The sequence below is a fragment of the Chlamydotis macqueenii genome, chromosome 1 (genome assembly GCF_036417535.1).
Source record: "Chlamydotis macqueenii isolate bChlMac1 chromosome 1, bChlMac1.mat, whole genome shotgun sequence".
Classification (NCBI taxonomy): Eukaryota; Metazoa; Chordata; class Aves; order Otidiformes; family Otididae; genus Chlamydotis; species Chlamydotis macqueenii.
The window spans coordinates 76,414,163-76,432,891 of NC_141556.1; the positions used below are offsets into that span (position 1 = coordinate 76,414,163).

The 18,729-nt window shown below is 39.3% G+C and overlaps 1 protein-coding gene across 1 annotated transcript in view; it reads right to left on the reverse strand.

Moving 5' to 3' along the window:
* The window catches only part of TTLL12 (tubulin tyrosine ligase like 12), a 29,825-nt gene that overhangs the window by 4,119 nt on the left and 6,977 nt on the right, over positions 1-18,729 (reverse strand). Inside the window, exons 3-12 of the mRNA XM_086757540.1 lie at positions 17,413-17,611; positions 14,622-14,781; positions 13,805-13,938; positions 10,540-10,616; positions 4,343-4,459; positions 4,051-4,245; positions 2,409-2,520; positions 1,437-1,588; positions 1,271-1,352; positions 737-805 (exon numbers count right to left, since the gene is read on the reverse strand). Of these exons, the coding sequence (XP_086613666.1) occupies positions 737-805; positions 1,271-1,352; positions 1,437-1,588; positions 2,409-2,520; positions 4,051-4,245; positions 4,343-4,459; positions 10,540-10,616; positions 13,805-13,938; positions 14,622-14,781; positions 17,413-17,611 (1,297 nt within the window). The remainder of the gene's footprint in view (positions 1-736; positions 806-1,270; positions 1,353-1,436; positions 1,589-2,408; positions 2,521-4,050; positions 4,246-4,342; positions 4,460-10,539; positions 10,617-13,804; positions 13,939-14,621; positions 14,782-17,412; positions 17,612-18,729) is intronic.

The window sequence follows — 18,729 nt, forward strand, 5'->3', positions numbered from 1 at the left end:
AGAGAAATAAAAATCTGTGATGCCATTTCACCGAGATTACTATATATTGTAATTTCCTATTTCCTTCAGTTTCCTCCTTGTTCTGACAACTCCTTATCTTGTGAAGCCATTCAGAACAAAGGAAGCAAGAGTCTGAATACTTCAATGGTTCAGCTTTTCAGAATCAGAGTTAATATTCTACTGAAGAGTAGTGAAGGCTTTGAAAACAACTTTTCCACAGTCATGTGAGCAACATCTGCAGCGATTAGCACACTTTATATTCTGGACTGTTCTGCCTTTTTGCAAGAAACACTAGGTCTCCACATCTCTGGGCTTAGACTATTGGCAACCGTCTGCAAAAGAGATGGAACTCGTAAGAAAAAAAGATCCTGCTCCGAGGATCCTGAGGGTAGTCAGGACTAGCTTTATTACTAAGTCTAATATAAAGAATTCTTAGAGTGTAAACGCAAAATAAAATTCTCAAATGCTAACAACAAAATGTTTGAGAGAGAATTCCACTAAGTTAACAAATCCTTCTAAAATAAAGGTCAACATTTGTTGTCCTTTGTAGAACTGATACACATGAAATATGTCTTACGAGGAGAAAAAACAAAACAAAACAAACAAACAAAAAACAAAACAAAAAAACCAAACAAAAACCAAAACTCACAAACCACAACACTTTTGGAAAATCTAATTTGCTGAGTAAAAAAAGATCCATGAACATTTACATGAGAAAGATGAATTGTTGACTTACTTGTACCGTTGTCCAAGGATATTCAGGATACTGTTTTTCAAACAGAGGAATAAATTCTTCACAGTGTACCTAAAACAGTTTAACAACAAAGACTGTTTCAGCTGTGAATGACTGAGCAATCAGATGACAAGAGAATGAAACAGCAAATATTTTTTTGCTATTCATACAAACCCAGGTGGAGAACTAGGGAATTAGTTCGTGAAAACCTTCCTTGTTCTAGTATTTCCTGTTATAAAAGATCACACTGAAGTCTCTGACAACGATTAGTTGCTATTTTAGTAATTCTTTTACTGATCTCTATCAATGTGGGCTATATTCAGGATGTAGGTTTGTATTACTTTGTATAATCACAGATGACTAGGAAGAGGAGGAAGAGTCTATGAAAATATTTGCTTAAGACTTGGAGCACTTTCAACACACTGACTGCTTGTTTAAGTGGATGTGAAATAGGTTATTTGGCAACAGTCACAAAGGAGGTTCTGGAAGATTTTCTAACAACGGAAAGGTGAGGGAGTGTTTTGACTGTTTGCTTACCTGTTTTAATGTTACACCAGGAGCATAATTCATGACTGTGAAATGCTTCTCATAGTCATCCAAGTCATCAAGTGAAAATGCCCTAAGGAATACAACAATTCCTCAGTTTCCAAGGTATCAGATTTAATTCTACACCCCTCCACACTAATGAGGAGAATGTAATTACCGATTTGAAAAGCGCAGCCAGAATACGTCATAGACATACAGCTTGAGTGGTTTTATGGACCGCAGCAATACAACATAACGGATGTCAAATTTAACCATCCCCACATCTTCTCGATGAAACAAGACTGGATTCTCAATATATTTGCACACTACCTGCAACAAAGGAAAATACACTTACAGTAAATATAATTCAACTGAAATGAAAATAAAGTGTCACTGGATCTCAATGATTTAAGGTATCTTTGTATCTGTTTCAGTTTTTCTTTAGAAATGTGCACAAATACACAGTGCTGTTATGCAAATAGGAATCTTTTATCAAACTCTGACATCAGAGTGGGGAAAGTGGGAGGCCAGAATATACTAATTTTTAAAAATCACAAAATTAATTTTATTTATGATTTCAGTGATCTTGTTTTGAACTAGAAATGTGAAGCAATTCTGAATTCCAGAAAATACATGCAGTCCACATACCACCAAAAATATAGCTGAAGTGACACTCTGACGTATGACTGCACATTGCAGACTCCCTATAAAAAGCTCCACGATTCATCTATTGTTGGCAAAGATGGTACTTTATGCCACTGAGCAGAGCTGTGGATCAGCAATAACGATCAACCAGGGGACAGAAGAAATATTGTTCCAAAATTTATGACCAACACTAACTATAGCTAACGCGTGTTCATCTGCCAGTCTGAGGATTAGCATTAAAGCAGCACCACACTGGAGTATTTATTACTGTAAGGGCAAGTTTTATTTTTTAAATTAGAAAACACTAGACTCAGAGTTCATCACTGCAACAAATGGAACTGACCAATTTGAATCTGAATAAATTCAGAATTCACTGAAACTGTATGCTTATGGCCAGCATATGAATTTTGAAGAAAATAAGTTTCCTTCTTTGTATTTCAGTCCTTCTATGAAGCAGCTTTTCCAATTCCTCCCTTAAATCACATTCAAAACCATGCTCTCAAACCTTTGGGCTGCTTTCCCTATGCCTGATGATATTATTAAGGCTGTTGGTGATGTGGGTATCCAGGCTTCTGGCCAAGTTCCACGGTTTGCATATCCAGTGATTGTCTTCTCCACTGAGAGAGAGGAAAAAATGAGAGAGAAGCCAACACCTGTAAATATCCACCTCATTCATCTGTCTGCATATCCACTCGAACTGATCTATGTACTCTCCTGAATAAATATGTTACAAAGCTGTGGGCTACAGGGCAAGAACTAAGGACTTTTGACTGACAGCTGGGAGAAGCAAGCCTTAGGCATAAAGGGAAGAAAAGGCAGTGGTAGCTTTCATTGATCTTTACAGTTAGGGCCTAGCATGCTCTTACTGTTTATTTCCTTCTCCTGCATCTGACTCCTTCAAAACGGGAAAACAACAGCACAGCATCATCATGAACATGCCCAGGTCCCGGTGTGGAAATCAGTCTGCCAGGAGTCCGAGAACATTCTGGCAGGGTATTGCGCAATTTTCTTTGATTTCCTAGTAACACCTCAAAACCACTTACATTAAACGACACCATAACTCGACTCTCTGGGAAGAAATAACAGAGTATTGCAACACTTCATATTGCAAGAAAATGAAAGCACACCACCATCTTCTCACTTTCTAGTAACTAGTCACCTCAAGGGGCAAAATCTTTTAAAATATCTTTGAGGAAAATACATAACACGCTTTCAATGCACCTTTCTGAGTAAGGGCAGGGTGACACCTGATGTCTTCCTCTCCTCAGCCTATTAAAGCATTCTGAGAAACTTCTTGAGCTTCACGATAAACAGCATAAATTGAGCTGAAGTTAGTGGTGTTAACTTAAGAGGGTCTGTTTTGTTTCTTTATTTGAAACTTCTTATCCCCTCCTTCCCATTCTCTACCCACACATTGCATTTACAGTCAATCCTTGGTATTAAAAAGGAATTAAAACACCAAACACTCGGGATACATGGAAGGAGCGCTCTCTCCTGGTCATGTCAGTCAATAACAGACTAGAGCAAAGAACAACCAAATGAAACTCCTGGCAGGTGGCACTATATGCAAGTGTCACCAAAAGAGCAGTGTTTCAACAGAATACTCCATGCTAGGGATAAGAGGTTATTCCACCAGCAGTACCTAATGCTACCAGCAGAAAGAGTGTGGACTTAAAACCTTAATGCTCCACAACTGCTTTCGGCTAACACTAAAACTCAATTTTACTTTCACAGCCTTACAGAACCCAAGTACTTCAACTCTTAACATTTTTCACTCTGGCTTAAGTGCAAGAACAACTGCTATTGGTCCCCTGGGAAAAAAACCCCAACATTTGTTGTAAACACATTTTGATCCTTTATATGTCAAGAGGTAAGATCTTGAGTAGACAAAAAGCAACAGTTTCAAATTCGTATTCAAATCATGGCAAAGTTCCCATGTTTCAAAATGCATTGCTTAACTACTCTTACATTAAAGAAAATATCTGAAAAGCTCAGACTTTCCAGGTAAAATTCACTTGAACATAAATGCAGCAAGAGCAAACTCATGGTAGTGTAACAGCTGCCAACTCCAAAATACAGGCTACAGGTCTTTGAGGAAAGTGGGAGCAAGAAAGCACAAAATGTAAGGAAGAGGAAACGTGAGCCACCTTCTGTTACGTTGCTGAAAGTAGCTGATGAACTGAGGCAATTCTGTTTGCAGGTTAAAAGTACGAGGCAACCATCTTGGCCCATCTGGTCCTCCAGCCCGTCTAGAGATAGATGCCAGGCAGTCTTTGACAGTCAGGAGGTTCTCACATGGGAACTGATTCAGCATTACCTCAGGCCTCTCCTCACTTAGCTTCCTATGAAACAGAGAAGTTGGTCGGTGAAGGGAGGCCTTTGGGAACACAGGTTTTACAGCAACAAAAGAATTTGTATTATCTGGGCAACAATTGCAACCTATAATCTTTGAAGTGTGAGAAGTTGTAGAGGATGTCTGCTTCTCCCTCGTTGTCTGTGAATACAAAACGGGGATGTGTCAGGTTGTTGAGGACTTGCTGAATGTCTGTGAAAACCCTAGAAGAAGAAAAAGATATGTGAAGAAAAATGTAAGTTTGGTTTCTGAAACTGATCAGCTCTTGCTTGAACAGAAAAAAAAAAAGTTTTAAGCTTTGCTTCCTACAAGGATTATGCTTTACCAGTTCACACTATCTGTGACAATCCCTCCTTAGGCACAGAAATATTTTAAACTGAAGTGGGATAGATTAAAAATAAATTATTTTGAGACAGAAATCTGAAAGACAGTTTAGCTCCTACAACTTTCACAAAAATAGTAATTCAGAAGACAGTGACTAAGTTCCCAACAGAGAAGCACTAACATGAATTCACTATTCTACACGAAAAGTCCCGGAAAGAGACCTTGTAAATGCCTTTGTTGCTGGAAGAGCCCTAAAAAAAAAAAAAAAAAAAAAAAAAAAAAAAAGCAGCCTGCTGTTACTCGCCAGAAAGAAATTCATAGGAAATCTTGTCAGTTTAACTCAACAGCTTCAGAAGACTCCTTTCAGAACTTCACAGGAACAGAGATATTTCCAAAAAATCAAAACATGTGAAAGTATGTATGTTACATATGTGCAGGAAGTACACACAACTTTGAGGTTTAATACAATTTCCCTCCCAGCCCCATTAAAAAAACCACACCAAAACTCAACCCAAACCTGATACAGATTACAGAACACAACAAAGAATGAGGCAAGATGTTGCGTATCTTCAGAGATTCTCCTCTCGAATAAATCAGTGACTTGGCTATCTGACACGCTAAAATAAGCAGCTAGCAATACAGGTTGTTTGGATGATTTTACAGCTTAAAGTGAGGTCACTTAATTCAGAATTCAGCATGATGACTCAAAACGCAAGACTGACATAGAAAACAGTTTTTATGATAAGGGAACATTTAAACAGACTAAGCAACCACTATTTTTTTTTCCATGAGAAACTACTATACTCGTCCCACTTTCCAGACTTATTCTTATCAGTTCTGTAACGTCCCTCTCCCCCTCAGCTACTAACCAATTGGAAGATATATTCCCCTGAAAGACTTCTCTACAATAATCAACTGTAAAAATAGTCTAGTCACAGGGGGAAATATATTATTTAAAAAGAAAAGTATGTAAGATGTTTTGCATAGCTCTGTGTGTGACATACTACAATGGTTATACTATTTATGCCAGAGCCTAAGACTAAGAGAGCTGACTTCACTGTAGATGAAGAGAGTGAGCCTGGCATCCTTGTTGAAAAAGGTCACCAATCTTTCCCCACTGCTGCAACAGAGCAAAGTTAATATCTTCATACAGCCCCACTAACATTTATTTCTGCAATATGTGGCTTGGCTTCCCCTTGTAAGTCTGCACTCTTGGGGAAAGTACAATATCAAGTTTCATACAAGACCCAGTACAAGTTCCATCAAACCAATTTCATACACAAGCTATCCAAATATCCACTGGTTTGGTCCTTGCTGAAGCAAAAGGAAATCAAAGTGGTGACCTGAAGGTAAAAGGCCTTATAATCCTGTAACAAAGTCTTGAAGTATCCAACAGCCCCAAATACACACACAAGAATACATGCAACACAAGAATACATGCAACACAAGAATACATGCAACACAAGAATACATGCAACACAAGAATACATGCAACACAAGAATACATGCAACACAAGAATACATGCAACACAAGAATACATGCAACACAAGAAATACTACAATTTCAGTTGCTCATACGGCCCAGATCAGTACAAACACACCCTGCAAGTTATCATCCCACAGACACTCGTACTGTGCAGCTGGATCTAAGCCTAGCTAATAGATCTTAGTAGCAAGAGGATCATTGATCTACACAATGGACCTATTCTGCTTGTTAAATCCACTCAATAAACGGGAGCAGCAATACATGGGTTTTTTTTCCTCCCTTGTTGTGATTAAGTCCCTTTAGCACGGCACGGAAATATTTTGCCAACAAATTACACAATTTTTTGTGGTAGAGTGCTGGAATGCTGGCCTTCAGGATTCCCAGCTTCCACTCCAGGCTATGTGAGCCGTGTCTGGTTTGCAGGTCAGGAAAATGGGTAAAACACATTTGGGGGTTTGGCACACTTATTCTGAAAAGCAATGTGATTGGATATAACTTGTATCATGTTATGTATTTGGAGTATAACCACGGTTAGAGCTGGGCCAAGGCTGTACAATCACTTGGTTAGTTATCTGCAAAAAACAGTCCAGTTACAATTGCTTTCTCCAGGACGGAAGTGAAACCTCGGTTCAAAATTAGTGTTACACTGGTGCTATGAAGGGTCACAGACAGGACTCCTTTGGCTACAAACTACCAGAGACCTTGAATGCACTTACAGTTAAAGTTCAAAAAAAGGTTTTTACTGAAGTTAGTGGACTAACTCAGAAGGGGATCCTTGGGAGTCAAAAGAGTAAGACTTCCTTCCCCTCCAGCTGCAGCTACACCAAATATTTCTGAAACCTCTGGTTCACCAACTGATGGTTCTCACAATTCTTCGAACTATGGTAACAATGAGGCTGAACTATAATCTAAGGTGTTAAAATGGATTAATCTGTGCTTAAGGTTAAACAGAAACATAACCCCTGTGGCAAACTCCCTCACTCCAGTCAGAAAGAGGCAGTGGTACGAAAAATGCTGCTGTAACAAAGGCCTGAGGCCAAGGCATTTGGCCTTACACAGCATGGAGAGCCTGGCACCATCTGATAACTCCAATAAATCTTATTCCACACCATTCCCTAGACATAATTTAAACAGTCAGAGGTTCCCCCCACACCTCATCCCTTTTAATTCCGTGTTTCCAAATATATCATTTGGTAGTAAACCCCCACTGCTGCCTGGACGTCTGCTACTTTTCTCAGCTGAAAAACAGGATGTTCTTTACACAAATTGGGGATTCAGCAGAGAGGTCACCTCCTCTTGCACATCCAAAAATCAATTTCCCCCCCAGTGTTAATTCACTTAAATGCTCTACATAAGCTGTACACCACACAGAAATACAAGCAGTGACGTGTATTCAGTCACTCTGAACAGCAGGCTTAAAGAAAGATGCTGGTACTCTTTTTCCCTAAGTTAAGTATTAAAACCAAAGAGCCCCCTTCCCAAAAAACTAATACTTCTCTTTCAAAAATTTCCAATTATAACACTAAGCTGCCTTTACAGATACACAGAAGACAGTGGTATCTTCTATAACATGCAGTTACCAAAGACTATTAGAAAGACCTTTTTTTTTTTCCCCAATAGCTTACAGCTATATACAAGATTTCTCAGACGTGCTACTCACATTAACAAGTCTGCTTTCTTAATCTTGCAGTCTTGCTAAGAAATTAATGTGCCAGAGCACTCTGGATTAGGTACCTTAAGACTCACTTATAGAACACAGCAACGCAGCACAAAAGAAACAGGGGAGCTCAATCTATATTTGCTAAGTGCAGGAAGACCACCGAAATAAGCTGATGGAGGTTAAAATTATAGGGAAAATAAGGCCATTCCACTTGTTCAAAGCTTTTAAGTTACTCCATACATCCATTACTATCTGCAATCCTCTTACCATAAGAGTCTTGGGACAGGCAAAGGCTCTGGAAGGCAGATGATTTAATATCGAGAATGAAGATTTCATAGAAACACTATATAAAATTAATGTATTCCACTGCCAACACCTGTCACTGAGTTCAGTGTTCAGATTCCCTTAGGTAAGTTAGTATATCCAGTATTAATGCATGCACTTGAAGAAATCAGACCTCTGCACCAAAGAGCACAAACTTAAGGGCAGGTACCTGACAACTACTGGGCAATTCCTTTATTATCTAAGAAGCACATAGGATCTTCTATGATATCCCCTTGTTTTTAGTTAAATAAGTTGGTACATGTTCCAATGTCCACTCTGATAAGACACATCCACGTATATACATAAAAATCCAGACAGATAAGACATGCACCAAGTCCCATTCCGGGTTTGATAGACTACACAACCTCTACACTGCAATACTGTGGTATTAGCCAACCTATTCTGGGCCTTTCATTCTGGTATCAATGACACGCTGAACTGATGAAGCCAGCTATTCATGCTTCCTGAATGTTGTTCTCCCCCGCCCCCACCTTGTCATACAGAAGTCCTAGTAGGGATGCTGTAAAGTATCGGATTAAGGAAGATATTATTCAGGGGAATTGGGGAGATAAGATAAAATGTGTTAGATGTCACTTAATTTACTCAAAGCATTTAAAACTAAGAAACAGTTATGAGAATCAACTCCCAAAGCACAGAGGTGATAAGACCGACCAAAACAAGGAGTTGTAGTCTCCTAACAGCTCTTTGGGTATCTTTAAAAAAAAAGACTGATATAGCTGAAGAGAAAGATGAAAGAGAAGATCAAGAAAAAAGAAAAAAAACCAAAAAAGATGATCAAGCCCAACACAAACTGGAAGGACTTTTCATACAAATTTTGTCTTTTAAACACCTAGTTCTTTTATCTACCTTTTTTCCAAGCCAGCAATCAGCACAGCTGGATAGAACAGGGGCAGTAGTTACTGCTAATGCTACAAGACCTACTAGAACTTATAGTTTTGCTACATCAAACTACAGGTACTTGCTCTCCTGCTTTTCAGGATTCAGGTTAAATATTTATTTAATCTTCCCATTCTCTGTCTTAGCTCTACTTGGAAACAAGCTGACTAAGAACGTGTCACAGGTATCTAAACTTTGCAACCTCACGCATTTCATTTCTTCTGAATCCCCTAAAACAGGGACAATACACAAGGCAGAGCACACACATTAACAGGCTACACATCTCTACCCAGCTTCACACGTTCCCATCTGCCTGTCCATAGTAGCAGCCTTCAAGATTTGAAAGAGGCCTAGAACACTGGAAGACTGTAGCTCCCAGCTCCCACTATGTCATCTGGACTCTGAGATGCTGCTCTGCTCCTGGAGGGACCTTAGGAGATGAAATTCAGAACACAAGAAGGACTTGCTGGCTGTCTGCAGAGGCCAAGTTGCTCTCCCTTCTCCTCTCCAGACAGGAACTGGATACAGAAGGAGAGGAAAATCCTTAGGAGTACACAGACAGGGTGTTGATTACATTCCTTAGAAGCAGAGCAGGAAGGATTTGGCATGTGTTTTCCCCCCTCCTTCCCTTGCTGTTTCTTTCCATCTCTATTAGAACGCATCTACCTTTGACTCCCTTATCTGAAACAGAGGCAAGAACACTTATCCTCAGTCTTGTAACCAGAGATTTCAACTGCATAACAAAATACAGACTGAGCAAGTTAACAAATGTCTCTCAACTCAAAATTACTTTCATTTTCCATAGTTGTTCTATCCCCTCCACACAAGAAGCTGGGGTGTGAATATACCTACCAAATACATTTTAGGCTAACCTCATCCCTTAGGCAAAAAGTTGCAATCAAGAACTCAGACCCCAGTGTCAGACTACAAAAACCCTGGAGTGCAACTCACAGCAGTGCTACATAATAGTACACTTCTCTGGAATAAAACTAGTAATAAGGCAGTCTAGCCATGCAGTGCCACTGCTTTTATTCACAAAAATCCCTTATCTTTCTAATGTTCTTCTAGTTTTCTTCTGAAATTGTTTCACATCATACCCTCCACTTTTGTAGTAAGGCACATATCCAAATTAAAGCATCCCAGGTTTTGACAAGATTCCTGTTTGGCAATCTTATCTGAAGAAGGGGAGTAGTTTGTTACATTCACACAGCACAGAGAAGCATATGTACCCCTATGGGCGTACATGCTATAATGCAGAATGTAAGTCTTTAGTGTATCCTATATACTTCAGTTATACTCCTTAGTTAAAAGTGTTACAACATTATGCAACTTTCCTTTCACCCAGAAGGTGGCACTTTTTTTTTTTAAAATGTCTAAATTTATTTTTAGAAATTCTGTAAGTGACAATCCATTTACTCTGAAGAATCCAACAAGAACAACTAGTAAGTCAGAATCTCAAGCAAGTGGCTACATGTAAACATACCTTCAACTTGCCTCTATTGTTCAAAGCTGGAAAAGGCTGTTTAGCCTCAGCACACTGCAATTATTACACCTAATCTTGGCAAGAAAGCATTTTGTTTGCAGATACGTACTTGAAAACTTTGTCTCTGTCATAAACTGGTGGGTTTATCACCTTAGGCAGTTTTTCCTTGTTTTCTGCCAAAATAGCCTAAAACAAAAAAAAAAAATCCACAAAAAGTTAATATCATGCAGAATAAATGAGCAGCCTTAGGTCAAACTCCACAATATTAAATGGATATGAACAGCAGCTTAGACCAAACTGAATTTTAAAGCGTGTATCATCAGGTTTATAAAATAAGTGTTTGAAAACCAACATAATCTTCAAGCAGAAGCTACAGGTAAAATATTCTGTATGATTCAATATTCATCCAAGTGTTTTATTAGCAATAGCCTCTTGAACTTTTCTCAAACTGTAAACCTTTAAGATAATTTTCTGCAATTCCTTATCTCCATATAAATATTTAAATAATGTATACAGGTGCATTTGCAGTCATAGTAAAAATGACAGTCCCGCTGCATGTCTCATTGGTCCATTGTCTTCGGTGCATGTGTATTCCACCAAAGCTGCATTTTGACAAAAAAATATGTTGTGTAATACACTACTCAGAAAAAAAAAAACCAAAAAAACCAACAACAACAAAAAAAAAAAAAAATCACCAGAGCAGAGGCAGAAGGGAATCAGAGGTAAGAGGCTATTAGTAAAAAGGGAACAAGAAATACAGCTTCAAGACCAGGGCTTATTGACACTGTCAAAGCACCCTGAGAAATTCCTGTTTCTCCTAAGCATTAAACAAAGTATCAAATCAGATGATCATATGCAGTAAAATACAAAGTTACTGTATTTCCAACAAAACTGAAGATTGACCATTTAGCCACGATGTTTTATTACATATAACTAAAAAAAATTATAGGACGCTGGAATCTAATTCTCCTCCTGTAAAAATGAGCAAAAGGCTTTTTGCAGTTTTCAGCAGTAAACATGCTTGAAAAATCTCACTCCATCTTTTCCAACACCCCTGACTGATAGAAGGAAATACACATTTGGGTAATTGCTGATACGGTGCCAAAGGAAGTAGCTCACACAAATTCTGGGATGGGAGAAGCACATCTCGAGAAACAAAATAGCTGCTGTTCTGCAACAGCTCCCTGAGTTGCAGCCACTGCAGGCTGTCCTCGTAAGTTGCAGTGGTGAAATACCTGTCCAGCAACAGACGTACCTCTTTACCTTTAAGGCTGTTACAACAATTACAATAATTCATAACTGGAAAGCATAAACAAAACCACAATTGTAATCAAAGATCTTACAGATCACCTTCTAAAATAGATTGGAGAGTATAAAAACAAAGCAATTCCTGCAGTCACCTAAGAACAGGAAGGGAGCCTGTACTTTCAAGAGGAGAAACTGCAATTTGCAGAACAATACCAGAGGATTCATCACTGTCTTTTCCGCAACTCAAATGCGGGGAGCTGTTGCAAAACAGCAGCTACTCTAGTTCCCCTGAGAGATACTTCTTCCACCCCAGACACTTAATTAGAAGCTGCCTCCCCTGACACCAATTTCTGCAATCATTGCCAAATCATAACCCATAGTACCATTTAAGTGACAGCCTTTGTGGTCTGTGTTTGAGATCAGAATTAGGTAACAGAATAAAAAACAGGTAAAAAGTCAAGCCACAATGTTGCTGTAACAACTCCGTGATTCTTCTAAATAAAACACGTAAGCCTTCGGGTTTATTTAAAGGAAATTAGAATAAGAAATGTAACATTCTTAGCTATAGTAAAAACCAACAACACAGCTCATTTAACAACAAATGATTATTTGCATCTGGTAGTAAAGCAGTTGGAGAAATTTTACAAGTGACAGCAGCAAACTATTTTGAAACAGTATGAGTTGCATAAATATTTAGAAACTTTTTCACGCAATTGTACTTCCCTGCAGGACTGCTGGCTCACATATTAATGCTGCTCTGAAGTTGTCTGTACTTTTTGTGTATGCAGCTCTGCTCATGTGAAAATAGGAGGCTAGAAGTGTCAACAACATGATATCTTTTTCTAGCCGTCTCACCCTTGGTGTTTAAGGATGTGCTATGCTCTAAGTTACTCTTCACTGGTCTGTCACAGTTAAGATTAATCTACAGCTAAACATTCTAGAGTAAAAGAAAGCTCTGTTGGTTGATTCCAGCATCAGTATTGTGCTGTCATCTCTTCTCAACAGTTGAGTGGTAGAGACATAGCAAAGAAAAAAAAAGGATAGTTTGAGGAGATGTTTTTAAGGTGGGATGGTAACAGAAGATACTGTTTGCCCATTTGCCACACATAGTTCTTCAACCTGACCTGATCATCCCAAAATAGAATTAAAACACAGGCAAAAGATTGCCTTTTCTGAGATCCAGGCACTTTTGCAAAGAGAACACTTGTAAGACATGAATTACAGGCGCATTGTTGTTCCTCATCTGTAAATGCAAAGTACATCTATCCCTCTTCCAAAAATGCCAAATCCCAACCAACCGATCTGACTTCAGTTACAAGATAGCCTTTGTATTTTGAATGTATATCTTTGGCAGAAATTTCATTTCTAACTAGATATTGTTAATAACAAGCTAGATCCAGCATTTTCTGCCTATCCTCTATCATAAGAAATATACAGTTAGGGTAGAGTATAGGTTTGTCTTTAGAAGCTGCACTTTGAACGCTGTTAGTGGCCAGTAGAGTGTCCACATAGGCATCAGGTTCCTTCATTTTTCTTAAGTAAAAACCTCATGCAGACCTGGTTCCTGAAAAGGTGATTCCAAACAACAATAATTTCACATCCTTAAAATCTCACAATTCTTTAGCAGAAAGGAAAGCTCAAAACAAAACAGATGAGTACTTTATAACAGTATCATCAAACTGAAGACATCTGTGCTCCAATATTTAATGGTTCTAAATCATGACATTAAATGAGTAGCCAGGTTGAAAAATATAATCACTCCTAAAATAAATCTTTCTGTAATTCAAGACTGACTAAAAGTGCTACAATAACAAATCCAATTGGTAAGCCTATTAGACAATGTCTAATTAATATCTAACTGGAAGGTGGGCACCTCATATAAAAGTACCTTGTAGCATGCTTATTAAAAAAGTTATACAATACCACAGTAATGTATTAGAAATAATTTGTGTTGCTTCAGTTTTTAAACAGGTAAACATTAGGTGTAAGACATTTCTTGTTTCAACATGTTTTCTTTGGAATTATTTAGCTTTTTTTTTTTGTTAATAGCTATACTATAAATCAGTCGTTAAGCCTAAAAAGAATCAAAATTAGAATTCTTCCAACAAGATTTGTTAAAATTATACCTGGTAATGTTCATCTGATGGCTCTGGTGTAAAACAGTTGACATCCAACACTTCATTAGGCACCCACGGTAACAAAATACACTTCCTGATCAAGCGATCTGTTTCCCCATAAGCATAATCACGAGTCACTTCATCTGCAGCAAAACAAGGAGAACCTTCTAGAAACTGCCTTTCGTTCTCCACCAAAAATTTTCCTCATGCAACTTCACATCAATGACAGCTGAACAGTTAATAATATCATAACATTTTTATTCAAATGCAAAATTAGGGATAATTGAACTATATAAAAAGGTTATTATTTAGGATGCAAAAATTGATCCAAACCCATCTAACTTACGTCAGTTTAGTCAGACAGCTGGGCACCTATGTCCTCTACGTGATGGGGTCACAATGCGGCCTCCAACCAAGACCGCAGGAGCAAATGGTTGGCCTGGCGTTTCCCAACTTCAAGTACTTGACTTTGTGACTCAAAGCTACAAAGGTAGACTTTTAAGGATTTTTTTTTTTAAAACTCTCAGATGACTGAATCAGTACTTTCACTAAGACAGTGATGCCAGATTTAAGTTCTCTGTCAATAAAACATTAACAACATTTTTTGACGGATGAAAGACTACCTCACATAAATTATGGTGCTAGAAGTATCAGGAAGAGAACTTTCAAATTCGATAGCACTGCAAATATGCAGTCATTTCGGTCTTGAAATATTTGTCCTGCTATGAAGTGCTCAGTGATTTGTAAGAATATGGTGCGTCTTCTGTCACAGGCAGAAGGGAAAAACAAAACAAAACAAAACCACACTTCACAGACACACACTTACCACCAGTTTCAAGGTCTCTCAAAGGCCAGAGAACTGTGTAAGCAATTTGTTGAGGCATATAAAACAGAGGTGCTGTTGCAAAGCTAGGCTGATCTGAATGCTGAATGCGTGATCCAAATTCATCCATAATGTACCAGACAGGAACCTTCTCCTCAGCAGTCTGTACGATTAAAGAGAGTGAGACATCCTGCATATATCAATTGCTAGAAAAGCACCGCAAGACAGAAGGCACTGGCAGCACCCCCTACAACACTTCTCCGTTTCCTATTCTAGCCGAGATGTGAGCAGGCACAAAGTACAGAGTAACACTCCCATCCCTGCAACTCTAAGGCTACGCCAGCCCAGCATCCAGGCAGTGCTGTGAACAGTCTGTTCCCATCTCAACTGCACAGTCCCATCCTCTTTCTTATGCTAGTGCTATTGCTTACCAGACCTGCTTCCCCTCTACCACACTGGCCAGCTCAGGGAGCTAAACCAGCAGAAGGTTGTTTTTGTTTTTTTTTTTTTCCCGTAGGGTTAGTTTTCCTGCAGTTTCTATCAGAACCAGTTCACTATAAGGACAAGCTGGAAGTTTTATAGCGTAACAGTGTATCAGTGTATAAGGAATTGGCTGGATAGTTGCACTCAAAGAGTTGTGGTTGACAGCTTGATGTCCAAGTGGAGACCAGTGACATTCCTCAGGGGTCTGTACTGCGACTGGCCCTGTTTAACATCTTTGTTGGTGACATGGACAGCAGGATTGAGTGCACCCTCAGTAAGGTTTGCCAACACCACCAAGCTGTGTGGTGCTATCAACATGCAGGAGGGAACCTGAGAGATGGGCCCGTGTGAACCTCATGAAGTCCAACAAGGCCAAGTGCAAGGTTCTGCACAGGGGTTGGGGCAACACCAAGCACAAATACAGGCTGGGTGGAGAATGGATCGAGAGGAGGAATGCATCCTCTCCCTGAGGACGACAGCTTCGGGGTGTTGGTTGATGAGAAGCTCAACATGAGCCAGCAATGTGCATCTGCAGCCCTCAAAGCCAACCGCATCCTGGGTTGCATCAAAAAAAGTGTAGCCAGCAGGATGAGGGAGGTGATTCTGCCCCTCTACTCTACTCTTGTGAGACCCCAGCTGGAGTACTGCGTCCAGCTCTGGAGGCCTCAACAGAAGAGGGACATAGACTTGCTGGAGTGAGTCCAGAGACGGGCCATGAAGATGATCAGAAGGCTGGAGCACCTCTCCTGTGAAGACAGGCTGACAGGGTTTGGGTTGTTCAGCCTGGAGAAGAGCAGGCTCTGGGGAGACATTATTGTGGCCTTTCAATACTTAAAGGGGGCTTATAAGAAAGATGGCAACAAACATTTTACCAGGACCTGTTGTGATAGGACAAGCGCTATTGGTTTTAAACTAGAAGGAGGCAGATTTAGATTAGACACAAGGAAGAATTTTTTTACAATGAGGGTGGTGGAACACTGGAACAGGTTGCCTAGAGAGGTGGTAGATGCCCCATCCCTGGAAACATTCAAAGCCAGGTTGGATGAGGCTCTGAGCAACCTGATGTGGTTGGAGATGTTCCTGGTCCTTGCAGGGGGGCTGGAATAGATAACCTTTAAAAGGTCCCTTCCAACTCAAACTATTCTATGATTCTACGATATTCAAACAGCCTAGTGCCAAAAAGGGGAATAGAAGACAAATTCGGATACAAGTTGAATTAACTGTCTTCCAGGAAAGCACTTTTCAAGTGGTAACAGACAATTCCACCTGACTCACAAGCTATTCATGACAACAAGAGAGGAAACAAAGACACAGGTTAGAAAGACTAAGAGACTGTTCAGATCTCTCTTTTATGTAAAGAACAACAACAATAAAAAAAGAAAGCAGTTACAACTAATCCCTTTCTCAGGGATTTTTCAGGCCTTATACTACTGTGAATTTAACTGATATCTCAGCTGATAAAGCTCAAGCTCCTGAGCTAATAGGTGCAGACTGGTCATGCTCACTCTGCCCAGGGTTAGCCCTGCCCATTCGGCATAGGGCTTGGCCTGAAGAATTTGCCTTTCACCTCTTTAATCCAAAGTACTCACAATAGCTTAGGAGGTACATTGCAGCCCCTACAGAAGAGTTTTTAACTGAAACCTGAGGGTTATATTCCCTCAGAACTGGCATGCATGCACTTGAGGGTGTTTGAAGGCTCAAGACCTGCTGGTACAGTGCTGAAGGACTAAGTAGGGCAGAGGGATCAAACCTGGTGTGGTCTTATCCACACTACCTAAAAGTAGCAGTCCTTGGAGTAAGCTATACCCAGAAACACTTCGGCTCCACCCTAAAGCTAGCTGGTTCTCACCTGAGGGTGAGCTAACATTTACACGGTACAATCAGTTGCCAAATACAAACCAGGAAGTTATTTAAACAGTGTAGATTTATCCCTGGTATGTAAAGCACTCTATACAGGTGCGGAAAACTGTGAGCATAGCTGAGACACATACTATTATGTTAGACAGTTGATTCATGATAGATTCTTTCCTTTGCTATGAGAAAGTCTGAGTAGAAAAACCCCATGTAACATACAAGCAGATCTCCCTCTTCTAGCCCCCTTCTTTTGCAGCAGACTCTTCCCCTCTCTATAATGCGAGGGGTTTTACATGGCATTTGCTCTCCTTCTAAGCAGAAGTTTATTCTGAAATGTCTGTAAAGGACCTTTTCTGTATTGAAAATGTATCTTTGTTAATAACCATATACATTGCAATGTTTTCACTCAGGACTGCTCAGAACTTTTTAACATCCTAATTAGACTTTAGAGACTTACCCCTTGAGAGAGCTGGTAGGTCTGATTGTATTTCCACATTTCCTGCAACACTTGCTCAATACTGCCCTCATCTGGGATCTCTCCGTGAAAGTCGATTCCCATGAGATTTGCCATTCTGTGCAGTAAACCAGGTACGTGAAGCAGCTGCTGTCGCGCATGTTCAACACGGTATGTCCAGGCATGGTCGATGAGGAAAATGCTTAAAAAACAGTATTGGTAACATTACAGTGGCATATTTTTTACACATGTAGCCAAATGTTCCGTGAATAAGAGCTGCATTTCCTTGTGGATGGTTTGATAACTACGTCTTCTTTTACTCCCAAAGTAACTTCCAGAGTACACACTGTGACATTACAGGTTAGGAACAACTCCCCAGCAGTCAATTACACTGTATTTTCGTTCTAGAAAGCTTACCGTGCACTAGCTAGTATTTTCATGAAAATCAGGAGCAAACACAGAACAGGGCACTCAGTTTGTAAGCGCAGATCCCTTTAAAGGTGAGGAGCACAAGTTTCTTCCCTTTTGATCATTATTAACTACACTGCATCAACCTGATATTCTTGCCTGAAGAAAAACTATACATTATTTTGCATTCAAGGATCTTGTTAGCCATGAGCTCTGTGACATCTGCATCACCTGTAAAACTAGGTGGAGAGATTTGATCATCAAAAGCCTGTATTATTTGCTGTTAAAAAAAAAGGATTAAGTTTTAAGGTTTTTTTAATTGTTTCTCTTTGGGGTTTTTGCAGTGTTTCTCCCCACCCAGTGAGGTCTTTTTAGAAAAAAAAAAAAAAAAGCTTTGTTTTAAAAGAACTACCAATGTAATCCAAACCAAAGTCATATACAACTGGTACAGCTTCCCTTGACACATTTAACTCTTGTTTAGGCTGCATGATTTTTTACAAAGTTATTCAAACAGAAGGATCCTCTACATTTTGTTTATATCCTATTACTGAACCAAGTCAGAGAAGAATCTGAATTCTACTTGCTTAAAAAAAAAAAACAAAAACAAAAAACCAACAAAACATGGAACATTTAAGTGTGCTCTCAGATTTGGAAAGGCAATGACTTAGGTTAAAGCAGACATGTAAAGGCACATACCTATGCTCTATGTTGGTTTTACTCATCAAGGCTAAATATAGATTTTTAGGCTTTACATATTTACCCAAGACTTAAGTATGAAATTTCTGGCAAAAGAAGTTGTATAGAACTTTGTAGAATTGTGTTTAGACCTCCAGCAGAGTTGACTTCATCTCACTGCCATTTATTAATACATGACAAATAGCCTGTTCATGTTTGAAATCAGTAAGAACACAA